We start from the raw sequence: 14828 nt of genomic DNA on the forward strand, positions 1-14828 counted from the left end.
GGAAGCCATGTGGAACAGAGTGTGGGAGGAACATCTTCGGGCAGAAGGAGGTGACGTCACCACGTACCACGCCAGAGAGAGCGCCAGAGTGCGAACAGGAAGAAGCAACGTCATTCCAAGATGGCTGGCGGGACAACAACAAAGCAACACCACCACTGGAAAGTGCAGTTGCCTGTTGCGGTCTCCAAGTTCCATTGATGGAATTTTAAGAATTTACGTTACTATATTTGCATCGAATTCTTTAACTCTTGGAGCTATATTTACTTTACTAAACACGACCTGTTTTTTCTTTGCCTGCCGCGCCTAACCTTTGGACACCTTGTCACAGACACACATACAAATCCTGCAGTGTCTGTGCTGCGGGCAAAGATCATCAGCTTTGCAGTTCTTAAAAGTCGGACTAAATTAAGTCAGCCGGCCTTTTAACTCTTTATTAAAGCTCACATATACCATTACCTTGCCTCACCCACAAGGTTTAGCAGTATCCGTAATGTCAGGGCATGTACAACACTTACAACACTTAATAATACTCATGAGGCTATGTGTAAGTGTAAGATGGGGGTGATTAAGGTCACATTGCACAGTATGAATGCCTGCCTATTACAATCACTCTTACAGTGTGGCACCCACATCAACCCCTCAAATACACTGATTCCAGGATATTCGAAGTGGCTATTGATCATACTAATGGTAACAGATTTCAAATCTTAGAGTTGGCCAGTTGAACAAAGCTTGTTCTCCCATGCGTATATTTCAATTTTTTTTTTCATAAAGGTTTTAAACCTCGAAATAAACAAGGGCATGAAGGATGATCTCCCAAATAACTTCACCACCCAGTTTGTCCAGTTACTGCCAGAGGCTTAAGAGATGTTCATATTACATTATCATAGATTAGCTTCTCAGATTTTACAATGACTTTGAAGGATGTGAATATTTCAGGCTTTGTTTTAGCATGGATTAATGTGTATGCATTAAAATAAAATGAACATGCAAATAACCTAGAGTTAAGCACAGGAACAAGGGACTAGTGATAAGGTTGCTTTGCATCTTTGGAATGGAATGTTGTTCTGCCTCAGCCTATAGTATAGTAGACAGTAGACTAGAATACCTACCCTGGGAAAGGTCATGAAATACTGTCTAGTTCGAACATATTCCTATGGGGACCATAGTCTCCTGCATAGTCTCACATATCTGTTGAAGAAGAAACTACCTCAAAATAGGATTGCTGGGCTGGAAAGTCTATCCCCATGTCTGAGGTTGGAACACTGGCTCTCACCCGACTACCCCAATACTTTTAGGTCAATGATAGATTCTACTGTTATTGGGGAATGCACTTGCTAGCTAAAGAGTCATTGTGGAATTTTAAGTGTGCTTGTTTAAACAGGTCCACTTTTTTGCACGTGTAATGTTTTGTTTCATTGTGTGGACCATTTTGTTCAAAGAACTCTTGTAAAAGAAAGTTATGTCTAAAATAACAATTTCCCCGGTTAAAATAAAGGTTAATAAATACATAGATTCATACCTAGATATCTTTTTGCAGTCATGAGAAGTATACAGTATAACTTTAAGGATGTTCAGTATTTGTGCAAATGATTTGTCCTAGCCTTAAAATCTTAAATAATAAAGTGTGCAAGCTTGGTAAGTGGTATTGTAGTAGATACCGTGTTATTCAGTTGAACATTTATTCTAAGAGTTAGCTATTTACTTGTCTGTAAGTTTTATTATAGAAAACCCATGACATGTTCAGGATGTGGGACTGAGCAGTGCAATCACATGCTGCATATAGCATATACCAAAAGGTTCAATTCTAATTTTTATATTGAATACAGAGTAGAACAGAGTTAAGTTACACATCCATTACTCAAAAATAAAGTAGCTCATTTAAGAAATGCTTGGGCATTACAGGGTTACATTTGAAACTACTGTGCTTTACATGTTCTTTACCATCCTTGCCCTTGCTTACCATATGTTTACTATCCGTTTTACTATGCTGTACTACGCTTTTATATTCTTGCTATGATTGGGGGTCTTATTCACAAAGCTTTAGCCAATTACTGAAATGTTTTTTTTATGGATTAAATGCAGTTTTATGATCCTACTGAAAAGTGGCAAACTTACTTTTTTTTTTTTTTTTTTTTACATTTCATGATGTTTGCAATCATTACATTTGAAATTATTATGAGTGGTTCTTGTTGCAAATAATCACGTTGTGTTTTTATATTATTTTATTTATATCTGTTTTAAGGTGCTTTGACTATGTGTTTAGGAGCTGCTCTTCAGTTCTATTTGCCTGCCATAGACATATGTTTTGCTGGCTAGATATCTTTACAGAAGTAAGCATCAGCACCATTTACAGTAGTCAATGCAGTGTATTGCTAACAAAACAAAGCAAAGATCAAAGTGGCAGATCACTAGATGGTGCTGACTCTATAAATTCTATAAAACATTATCTAGCCTATGTTACATAATCTTTGGTATGCAACTTGAACTTAAGAACTGTTCTAGAACTCTAGCACCGTAACACAAACTTAATAATAATAATAACAACCCAGAGTCTGATTGCAATATTAACCACTCTGTATGCTTTCAAACAACATAAAAAGATAAAGGAACTTTAATAGATACGAGAATGAAATTTAAAACTAAGTACTGTCATAATAATTCAGAGTTCAGAGCATTGTGAATATGACCATTGCTCTTGGCAAATTTTGTTGTTTCAAAGGTTGAGAAAGATTATTTTGGGTGAATATCCTGCTAATTGTTTCTGCTAATATTTTGTATGTTTGCATGTCTGATGTTGTTTCACTTTGCATTGCTATACTTGGGCCCAAAAGTAATCTATTGATCTCATCACCAACACCCCAGTGATCACAGAAACATTTATAACACATGAGGAGATGTTTGCAAGCAGCCCATGGCTACTGTATAATTTCAGTGCTACACTAAACAAAGGGCTATTTCCTGTGTTAAATGTTGCTTATTAACGATGCTGTGATGCTTGTTGCTATATTAAACTGGAAACCATTTCCACAAGCAGTGAGAGTTATCGATTAGTACTTAAATAATTGAAGTCCCCAATGCTTTTTGCATTGTGCTGATGTAGAGAAGCTGACCCAGAAATCCTTGTCCCCTTTGTATAATGCAGCAGGGTTTTCCAGAGGACACTAGTGGTTCCATGGACTCTGGAGAGATCGACAGGACGAGGCAACTCAATGTGCAGGAGGAGGCTGGGGAACTAGTTACTTCACAGTACACTGAACATATTAGCCTGGCTCCTTTGCGAGACCTGTTACAGACCTGGTATATTTTCCTTTGTGTGCATTACCTCATGTAAACTGCATGTACTAGTTCCTAACAAAGTAGCTGCACAGTCATGTAGTTTACGTGTCACACCTGCAATGTATTATTATTGTTATTATTATTACTATTTGTATTAATTCTTGTTTTGCTTTCACTTTATTTTGAGTTTGAGATTGACACTTTATGTACTATTTTATTGATTTATTTTGCGCACGTTGCTGTGGATTTGTTGTGTGTTTTTAAGGCACTATTTGCAGGTGGACTAATGAACGGATGAGCCTCAGCTCAACAATTGACCATGTTGTTAATTATGGACTGAGCTGCGAGAGAATACACAAGGGAGAATACAGAAGGAATGCGCTGACCGGGAACTGAGACGAGACGAGACGAAACGGATATCCACTTTACCGATACCATCTGTTCTACAAGCAGCGCTGCTGCCAGATTCTTTACCTGGTGACTCGAGTGCCTGGAGCGATCCGTGGGCGTGTACTGTGCTGTGCTGTACTGGTTGACAAACTTCGACTGTGCGAGAGATGCGGCTGCCGACTGGGAGTTAGATTAAAGATAAGTGCAACTGTGAAGCAGTGCGAGTGTATGGTTTCTAAACACGATTTAACTCCAGTTGTTGATTTCTTATTGTCCTCATCCTCTGTGTCTCTAGATCTAAACTACACTATACTGTGTGTTTATATGGTTATAGCTTCATATAATGTGTGTGTGTGTGTGTGTGTGTGTGTATATATATATATATATATATACACACACACACACACACACACACACACACACACGTGGTACTCTTCTTAATCATTGCATACATTGAAGTATTCTGATTCTGTCTCTCATTTTAATGTAACCAGCCCCCACCCCTCTGTATTCTACCTCTTGTTATTCACTGTAGGAGCTCGGTGCTGAAGATCCTGTTGGGGTTGGAGTTCTTATAAACTGATATATTTGATGTTCTTCTATTGTGCCTGCAGGCAATTGTTATGATAATATTTTTTTTTTCTTTATTGGGATTTAGTAAAAGAAAAGATATTTAATAAATAATTTTATCGACTTTATTGGTTTGGTTGTTTCTGTTCTGCCACAATTAAAGTGCCCCAGTATTTATTTGAACAATCATTGTCACACAATTATAAAAGATTTTAACATTTATCCATGTGACATAATTTATACTACTTTCTCCTTGTCAGACAATACAGTAAATCAACAACAAAACTATTTTACAGTAAAGACAGTTTTTAAACCAAGTCATAACTACAGGCAAAAAAAGGTGTGTGGCAAGAGCAATTGCAAACACACACACACACACACACACACACAAACCCTTAATGTCACTGTCATGTTGCACTGAAGAAGGCAAATTTACCTCTACTAATTTCAAATGCAACCCCAAGACCCTCTATAAACCAAGACCAGCTGTCGAGAGGCTTCTCTTTTAGGTGGTCCCTTGAGTAGTTGTTATAGGCAGGCTTGGTCATATTTTACTGCTACACCAACATTCTAGTTAAATGGCCCTTGATGATGATGATGCAGCAGGTCATATGCACATCGTGACTGGGGCTTTGTATATCTTATACAATTGAAGCCTTGAAAGAAAGCCATGCAGGACACATCTGCGTACATGCCGACAGACAAAAGCACCTCTGTTATTAGAATATATAATGTGACAGGCAAACTGAGCGGAAAGGCTTCCAGGTAAGGAATACGATGAATGGTTCAATTGTGTATAATGTAGTGAACCGGAAAACGTGTTTTCAGGGTTAATTTGACTGACACACTATTCTGTGATGAAGATCTTTTTATTCTTTGCAGGGTTTGTCTTTCTTAATTAATTAAATATATTTTAAACACAACACTATACACTGCATTTAGAAATTTTAAACAACTTCGGGGTACCTATAGGTCACAAGGGTGTCAAAAAAGGTTTAAGATTAGGATAAATATTAAGTCAAAGACAGCTGTGTCTTCATTTTGAGGTCTGTTGACTCTTCCTCCTCTGTATTTATCCCCCTTCCAGTAAATACAGTAAATAAATGACTGTCATTCCATTTTGCATACTTAAAAAGATTGACACGAACGAGGAAATGTGAGTTTTTTTAATGGATTCTCTTTATGGCCAGTAGGGGGCAATGTATAAACTGTTACTTTACCTGCAATACCACGTTGACCCACAAAACATTAAGCATCTGATTTGTTTGGGTTTTTCTAACCTTTTGCTAGTCTGGTTTTCATTAATTTATGAATGGGCATTTGTTATGAGAATCTATTCTACATGTGGGTTTAGTGCGAGGTGAGGATCTGACAACCTTTTCAAACTTTAAGATGCAGTAAAGATGAGTATTAATATACTAAGTGCAAAATCTAGATAAATAGTTAGATAAAAGACAAGGGGGCAAGTCCCATGTAAAACAGATTTCTGGGTCATTCATTAGATTCCGTTTTATATTTTGTGTAAAATGGCTGATTCTTGCTATCCATATTTCAGTCACAAATGTTTGGTTCAGGTTATTATTATTATTATTATTATTATTATTATTATTTTACATTGTTTACTGTTTTTTTTTTAAAGACACGGCCATCATTTCTGAAACGATTAAACAAAATGGAAAGAGAAAGAGTTTTTGAAGGTGGTTAACTTTTGTTATACATTATTGGACTGATGGGGTATTGTCTGGATGAGGATATTGCTCAACGCAAAGAGGGTTAAACCTAAAATAGTTTTCCTAAAGTTAGTCTCATCAAGCATGCATCTTTAGAAATGAACACTTTCAGTAGCCCTGATGTACGAAAACCGCCGCCCACAAACCCCCTCTAGTCTGTTTGCCAGCGAATAACCTTCCTGGTGTCAAACCCTAACTTACATTTAAACCACCACCCTTCGTTTTTGCTTGTCCTGGAGTCTATGGGACTAACCTTGCTGCATCTAGATTCTAGTTTAAACTGGGACCTGTGGTACTGAAAATTCAAGACAAGCGAACGCGATATAATTTCTGTCCTGCATCAGCGTATGCGCTACTAAGGGGGAACTATGGGGACTTTTAGTTGGTAATTGCTTAAAAAAAAATACCATATTTAAAATAACAATACAAAAATAGAAAATGCATGTTTCTTGTGAATATTTGTCACTATCTTTCAGTGTTTTGATTCTAGATGTGTGCTAATGTTGTTGTTTTTAATCATGCAATAGTTCTTATTTTCTTGTTTTGCAAATAACATTTGTATTTTTAGGCAACTACCAATTGTCTTCTACCTGCTTTCTGCTGTGCTTACATTATGCTCTTCCACTGGGGAACACTCTCAAAGTAAGTAGACTTTTTGAAATGACATTGATAATTACAAAATGCTTTGCAATCTAGTCACGGAGACTATAACGAGTCAGCCTCCAAGTGTGGTTTATAGAAGTGCTATAACACACAAAGAAAATAGCCATTTCATTTTGTTTGAGAGGAAACGGTAATTTTATTTATTAAAATAATTGATTATTTGCAAACTATGGAAGTATCTTGCATATTACAATAACGCATTGTTGGACATCGTGCTGGTAGGAAGAATCTTTAACTACAACCTGCTATGAAAAAGACTGGTCTTTACCACTCTGTACAGAAGCAGAACTATGAAATATCAAAGAAACTTGGAATAGTTGATGCGTACAAATCTCAATTCACTCCTTCATTACCGGTTGCATCAGAATTATGTTTAATTCTTAACCATTTGGTTTACAGTGTACGGTCATTTAAAAAAGACCTACCTTTACGAACTAGATCATATGTAGTAAGCGCTGTCCTGAAAGGCAGAGCTTAATATTCCACTTGGAAATGGTGATGTATTATAGATATCGCATTAGTAGCTGTGTAGGAGGGGTTTTCGTACCCAAGCGTAAAGGTGACTGACAGAGAAAACACATGGAAAGGCTAGACGTTTATTTGATTTCCCAATGGGGGTCTTAATAGTCTTCAGCTTTTCAAACACAAACCAGCTTTATGGTTTGACGTGTCATCCAGATCGTCTCTCATTAAAACAAACCCAATCACTTCAGTGCCATGTTAGGCAGCAGTAAGCCAATTGATCTCTCAGGGTCAATTACAACGACCTGAAAGGAGCGTGCTAACTGGTGGGTGTGTCCGTTACAAGAATATTTACTTAAACCAAACTGATGAAGCCGTGGTTAGTACGGAGGACAGTACTAAACTAGTACGCAAGTTAATACCAATTGCAACGAACTAAGCAGCTCAAGATAGTCCCCAGCTGGGTATTAAAATGTGTCTCAATTTTAACTAACCCAAAGTAACTGCTGCTGCCTTAGACTCAAGATATTAAAACACAATACTAAGTTAGTCCAGCAATTTCTGTAGACTAACGGAACTATTCATAATCAAAAAGTATATAAAATTATTTGAAATCTTTTAATGATAAAATCTTTTATACACTCTATGAAATAAAGTTTTTGCGGCATTGTATATTTTTTGCACACGACTGATGGCCACGATTGCCTTTGTATAGACGTACTGACAAATTAAGCTATACCTGAAATCTGTAATTAGCATTTCTGATTGGATTTGCTCCTTTTATAGTCTACAATACACCTTTGGTCCTATAAACAAATTCACTTGGTTTGTGTGTGAATTCAATAATGACGACTAATACACGTTTTTTTTATCCTCTAACGCAGATTCATTAATTTTTTGGTGATGTTTCATGAAAATTAGATTATACATGTGAATTTGGTTTAAAAAAAAAAAAAAAAAAAAATATATATATATATATATATATATATATATATATATATATATATATATATATATATATATATATATATTTTATGCAATGCAACATTAGTATTTACTTTCGTGCGTAAATAAATTCCCGTACATATTTTTTTAAGTTCAAAACATTTTTATTAAAAAACATTTCCTGTTTGGAAGCACACTACAATAAAGAGCTTAACCCTGAGCGCCGTACCAAAGCTAGGATCAGCTAGTCCTCAACTTTGGTCCTCATATTTTTTCGTTGCAATTGGTACTAAGTTAGTACGCAGCTGGGGATGATCCTGAGATAGTACCGTATTAGCTAATCTGCAACTTTACAATTGACCCTCAAGCTCTCCTTGTATGATACACGCATATTATTAAGTTTTAATTCCATGATAAACATCTAATCTAAAACTGGAGTCACTTATTATGGGAATGGAATGTACTAATAAATGGCATATGGTGTTACATTGTGACAATTCCTGAAGCACCAATAACTGCTTTATTCTGATCTAACCTATTCGACTGTATTATTACCCATTCTGGAATGGTTCGGGTATAGTCAACCCATTCTAATTGTGCAGAAGACTTGGTGATATTCCAGAACGGACCCAGCAGTTTAGGAATTCTCATTTGGTTTAATTGGTATTTTTTTGGCTGAAAACCTATGACGATGTATCACTACTTTTCTTTAAAAAGCAGGTGTGTCCGTTACAAGAATATTGTTTGAAATTGTTCAGCCACGCGACAGGTACATTATGCCTAGTTTTATTTCATTATGATTAAATTCTGGTGGCAAGAAACTAAAAAATTGAATTTCTGCTCTCCTGTCATGTTGTTGTTTTTTTTTTTTTTTTTAATTTATTTTGTCAGTGTACAAAACCACTTTTTTTTTTTTTAGGGTTTCCTCACACCCTGGGTGTCAACCAAAATGAAGGAGGGATGTGTCCTCAAATAAAAATTGGCGAGGATGATTTGCCAGGTGAAGTAAACAAAATAAAAGACATAAAATGTATCTTTAATTAACCCACGGTTTGATTGACAAGCACTGCATTTACTAAAATAATTATTTTTCTCTTTTTTGTTACAGGATTTGACATACTTTCTCAGTTTCACTTAGGCACAGCTACCGCATTAGGAGGTGTCCAGACTGTGACTGGATCTACACCTATGCAGGTTGCCTATAGAATTGGACCTGAAGCAAACTACAAGATAAGATCGAGGTAGTCTTACATTTAAGGAAAGGCCGTTTAAGCATACAAAAGGCAAACAGCGCCATCTCTTGACAACAAAAAAGTATTAATTCCCTGGCCATGGTGCTGAAAATACGTTTTCCTCCTATGATTATTTACTATATCACTTTTTTTTTTAATAGGGATACTTAATAGTATGTTTTTGTTTTTTATTTTGAATATCATCTAAAACCATGAAGTCCACACCAAAAATATTGAGGATGTAATATGTTGTCTACGGGTGTCTCTACAAAATCACTTTTTGCAATGTCTGCTCGTTTAAATTATTTATGAGAAAAGTATTCAAATTATATAGTAAAATATTCTCTGGTCGTGTGCAGGTCGGCGTACCCTCTGGGGCTACCAGAAGAGTTTTCCTTTCTCACAACGTTTCGCATGAGTGGCAGCACCATTACTAAGAATTGGAATATTTGGCAGATTCAAGATTCCTTCGGCAACGAACAACTTGCAGTACGAGTTAACGGGGGGACACAGTCCCTGGAATTCTCGTGCACCACAAGGGATAACCGACCTCAGACGATTATCTTCTCATTTCTACCGTTCCTATTCGATTCCGAATGGCACAAAATCTTAATAAGTGTTGAAAGGGGCGCTCTGACTCTTTTCATTGACTGCATCATGATAGACTCGCACACACTTCTCCCAAGAGGCGCAGTAAATCTCGATGGCTTTACCCTGATGGGAAAACTAAAGGACACCCCTGCGATTGCTGTGCCGGTGAGTATTTGTATTCCCTTTAAAAACATAATAATAATAATAATAACAATAATAATAATAATAATAATAATAATAATAATAATAATGTGTAATTGCATTTAACACGCAGACAACTTTTTAGATTTTAACAGAATCTGTTTTTCCCTATATGGTATTTACCATTTTAAAATAATGATTTAATCTGCATTAGAATCCCAAATTGTATTACCTGAGCATGTAGAATCCTAATTGCCAGGTACTTGCTGATTCCAAAGAAATCCAGTGTTGCCACATCCTCCCCATTGATTCTATCAGCTTCATACTATTACCATCGACATGGATCACGTGGGGCTAGCAGAGCTGAAGAGTTACTGCCTCACACATTATAGAACCAGGAAGCACTAAAAACACTTAGGCTAAACATGAACACATTTTATTTTCTCAAAAACAAATATATATATATATATATATATATATATATATATATATATATATATATATATATATATACATATATATATATATATATATATATATATATATATATATATATATATACATACATACTAATCCTATAATTATCCTCAGTGGATTTATCCTATACTAATACTATATATATTAACCCAGCATGATTTTCTCCCCAGTGTGTTCTAAACCTATTACATTTTACCTATTAAAACTGAAATGGAATGGCCCTCCAAAACTGGAACTGGGCACCCCCCGGTTTGGATTTTTGAATTCGTTCTCTTGATCTCCGGCTCTGCAGCAGCAAAGGGTAGTAAAAGCGTTTTGCACATTGTCGGAATAAGAATTGTTCAAATAAGTTCTTCCACATGGTAATATTCATACATCAATCAGCTGGTTTGTTTAGCTCAGCAATTTTTGAATTCGAAGAAAATACACCGTTATACATTAAACAGTAAAATGTATAAGATACTAAGGGGTTAATTTTACGGGCGCTTCATCAGTGTAATAAAATGCTAAATAATTAATCTGTGCCCTATTCCGCCGGGGCAAAAATAACCTCTTCATTATTTTAAGTTAAAGTAGGCGAAGGCACTTGTCGAAACGTTTACTACTTTGATTTAGTGTCTGTGTTAATTAACATTTGAATGTTAGGAACACTAAAGACACACTTGTGAGCAGTTATAAAATTATAGGTAACGGTAGTCAACTTATTTCGTGGTTTGGTGCAGGCCTTGAACTTATTACACACCAATCGGCGACACACTCACAGACCACTCCTTTATGTATAGACGTCTGCAGGAGACAACAGTTCCATTCATTATTGTTTAGACAAGAGCGCGGCTTCAATTGCTTTTGTGTATTAAGTTACAAGACATGCCGAGTAATACTAGGAGTTTATATTAAAGCGTAACCATTATTATGATAACTAAAACAAGCAATGCATTTAGGCTACTAGAAGATACAAAAGCTAATTGCGCAATTTTCTTTAAATCCAATCTATATGTCAGTTTCAGTTGACCTGTGGACCTTTGACGTGACAAAATGCTAAACATGTCTACATGCTTTTCTTCCGCTAGGTGGCGCAATGTGCAATTATATATATATATATATATATATATATATATATATATATATATATATATATATATATATATATATATATATAATTGCATTGGCTCTTTGAGCTAATATATATATATATAAAATATGATTGTCACTTTTGAGCAGCCAAGGAAAGTTTCATGGTAACAAAATAGGATAGAAAAAACAGTATTTACACATCTCACAGGAATTTAGTCAGGCCTGAATTTTGTCCTGGGTCGGAATTTGACCAGAGCATTATTATTAGTAAGATATGCATTGAAATACAATTCAAGTGTTTTTTTTCATCTCTCAAGCATTAAGTACATCCAAAATAAATATATTATGACCTTAGTGCTACCAAAATTACATCTTTAATTATTTTAACTGTTTAAATAATGGTCTGGCATCAATATTATTATTATTATTATTATTATTATTATTATTATTTATTTCTTAGCAGACGCCCTTATCCAGGGCGACTTACAATCGTAAGCAAATACATTTCAAGTGTTACAATACAAGTAATACAATAAGAGCAAGAAATACAATAACTTTTGTTCAAGCAAAGTACAAGTGTGACAATACCTATACACCTCACAACACATCACCCATCTTACAGAAATTGTACTATAGGCCATTATTGTATTATTGTTAGGAAAAAGGTAATAGGATATATTAGTGTAGGCCTACCCACTATTTTACTGGTCTCAGATATTTGGATATTACAATATTGTCAAATGCATTTGACTCCCTTTAGCTATAGGATAGGAATTAGTTTATTAGACCAATAACCCACTTTTAATTCACAAAGTTGAATGAAGGTCCCTTCATTGCGTTTAAGGATGAGAATTTCAAACGGGATGACTTTGTAGGCCTTCCCAAAATCATCTTCATTCAAATGTGGCTGAGGATTTCTGCAGGAAGGTGTGAAATATCACGGGGAGGTATTATCCAGTTAGAAAAATCGGCTACTGTACACATGCTCAGACCTCAAAAAAAACAAACTATGCACTTACTAATGGATTCGTTTTTAAATCCTTTTTTTTTAATTCTCAAGGAAACCTTCAAATGTACCAAATTGAATATTAATAAAACAAATCTTGTTTACTGGTTAAAAACACAATTTATGTCGCTAAATTCATCATGACATGATTTTTTTGTCGTCTACATAAAAAATAATCAATTAAGTCTCTTGTTTAAAATACTGCATTTAAAATACTATGCTTCAGTCAAACCGCAGAATATTTTGCAATAACGTGATCATCAAATTCTGAAATATTACCGGCATTTTATATTCAAAACACCCTGGGTGTGAGACATAGTAACGTTTTTTAAACGTAAAATGTGGATTTGTTTTCATTTTTAATAACAGAACAGTAAAATGGGATATATAAAGAACTACAGTTTTCTTTGGTTTGCAGTTTGAACTTCAGTGGATGTTAATTCACTGCGATCCAAAACGACCACAAAGAGAGACCTGCAATGAACTGCCATCCAGAAGATCGGTAAGAAATATACTTTAATAACAATAATAACAACACCTTCCATTTTTTATATCCCACATACAATATCCCAAGCTCACAAGCTGATTCTGGGGGAATAAACAGCACGGTGTGTTCCAAAACGAGTAACGCTATTTCAATAATTGAACCATTTCGCAAGGTTAGTGCTAGAAATTAGTTTATAATACATTAAAAATGCCTGCTGACTTTACGGCCATACCTGGGCTTCTTTTGTATTGATATTTAAAGACGCAGGTTTTCAATTCATTCACCAATAAAACCTTTCGCATAAATGGTTAAGCACGCCCTGTCACAGATTCCCCTTCCCATCGGTCAGGTTCCCTCCAATCACGCCTTCAAACCAAGCATGTCATGAATAAACATGAGCTTCTGCAAGCTATACTACAGCTTACCTTTCTGTTACTGGTAGGGGATTCAGTTGGGGGATTTGTGTAGGGGGTCCAAGAGTCCAACTAAGACCAGAAAAAGGACATATTTGCTTTCTAGCTAGCCATAGGGGAACCATGGCTAGCACCACCAGCAATCGCGGACCTCTCCTTATAGTCATTTTGCTTCAGATTGTCTTCATTTGTTCAGCTCAAGTAAGTCTCTATTTTTCACTTTTCCCTTTTCAGATTACCCAGAGAGAACTTGAGGTGAGTTCAAAAAGCTGTGTATAATGAAACACTTTCTTTAGGGTGAGCAAGGATTTAATGAATTATTTTTTAAATCCCAGTCTGCAAAACATAGGCATGTGTATATATATATATATATATATATATATATATATATATATATATATATATATATATATATATATATATATATATATGTTTATTTTGTACAAGGTGTGTAAAGCACTCCCTTTCTATCTTAATTAAACTATTGACAATATAGCTGAACCTGTAAACAACACAGTTATTCAAATTAAATGCAAACATGTAATATACCTATTTTTTTTTTTTTTTTTTTTTTTTTTAACTATTAATAACATGACATACTGAACATTCCCTTATACAAGTTTACCATGGTATTTTTGCTGTTTTTTTCATGCTTTGCCTGGTTATACTTTGCATTTAGCATAGTTTACCCTGGTTTGCCATGTTTATTACCACACCTGTCTGTGTTTTACAGTGCTTACCCAAGGTTTACCATACTTTCACTATGCTGTATTACACCTTGCTATGATTTTAATATGGGGGACTTATATAAGCGGTATTCAAGCAGTTGATGTTTTATTGAGCAACAGTGTTTGTTTCCGAGGACCTGAATTATTTGGAAAATAAATGGCAATTTATTTAACGGTACAAATTTGGTACATTATAAGTTTACACTGCGATATAATATGACCAGGTTGTAAAAAAGTGGACATACCTATAGATTGACAATTATTAGAATTTGCTAAACAACGTATTGCTGCGTAATGCATCTCCGTTTTGAATTTGGGTAATGGGCTGTACACCGAAGTTTAGGCTTACTAGAACTGTATATCTGGTTAGCTATACAGTTATACAATACTTTATATTTTAATAACGTTTCATTATATTTTCAAGTTTTAGAAAGAAAGAAAGAAAGAAAGAAAGAAAGAAAGAAAGAAAGAAAGAAAGAAAGAAAGAACAAAGAAAACTATCTTAATTCACCTAGGCTGCATACCTTGTTGAGAGACAGTTGCATATTGTATTGCGACTTATCGTGGCTGGGGAATGGTTATCACCATATAATGTTTCTTATAAATGGAACGATAATGACTTTCTTAAATGCAGAAATTA

General features: G+C 35.1%; 2 protein-coding genes across 2 annotated transcripts in view; one reads left to right on the forward strand and one right to left on the reverse strand.

The window, feature by feature from the left end:
• The window catches only part of fam135a (family with sequence similarity 135 member A), a 79274-nt gene extending 72136 nt beyond the window's left edge, over positions 1-7138 (reverse strand). Inside the window, exon 1 of the mRNA XM_059023920.1 lies at positions 7054-7138. The gene's annotated coding sequence lies outside the window, so the exon portion shown is untranslated. The remainder of the gene's footprint in view (positions 1-7053) is intronic.
• The window catches only part of LOC117402753 (collagen alpha-1(IX) chain-like), a 37392-nt gene continuing 28777 nt past the window's right edge, over positions 6214-14828 (forward strand). The window contains exons 1-7 of the mRNA XM_034004189.3: positions 6214-6354; positions 6538-6611; positions 8959-9039; positions 9148-9280; positions 9631-10027; positions 12979-13062; positions 13695-13715. Of these exons, the coding sequence (XP_033860080.2) occupies positions 6338-6354; positions 6538-6611; positions 8959-9039; positions 9148-9280; positions 9631-10027; positions 12979-13062; positions 13695-13715 (807 nt within the window). The 5' untranslated portion in view covers positions 6214-6337. The remainder of the gene's footprint in view (positions 6355-6537; positions 6612-8958; positions 9040-9147; positions 9281-9630; positions 10028-12978; positions 13063-13694; positions 13716-14828) is intronic.

This window comes from Acipenser ruthenus, chromosome 5 (assembly GCF_902713425.1).
Source record: "Acipenser ruthenus chromosome 5, fAciRut3.2 maternal haplotype, whole genome shotgun sequence".
Lineage (NCBI taxonomy): Eukaryota > Metazoa > Chordata > Actinopteri > Acipenseriformes > Acipenseridae > Acipenser > Acipenser ruthenus.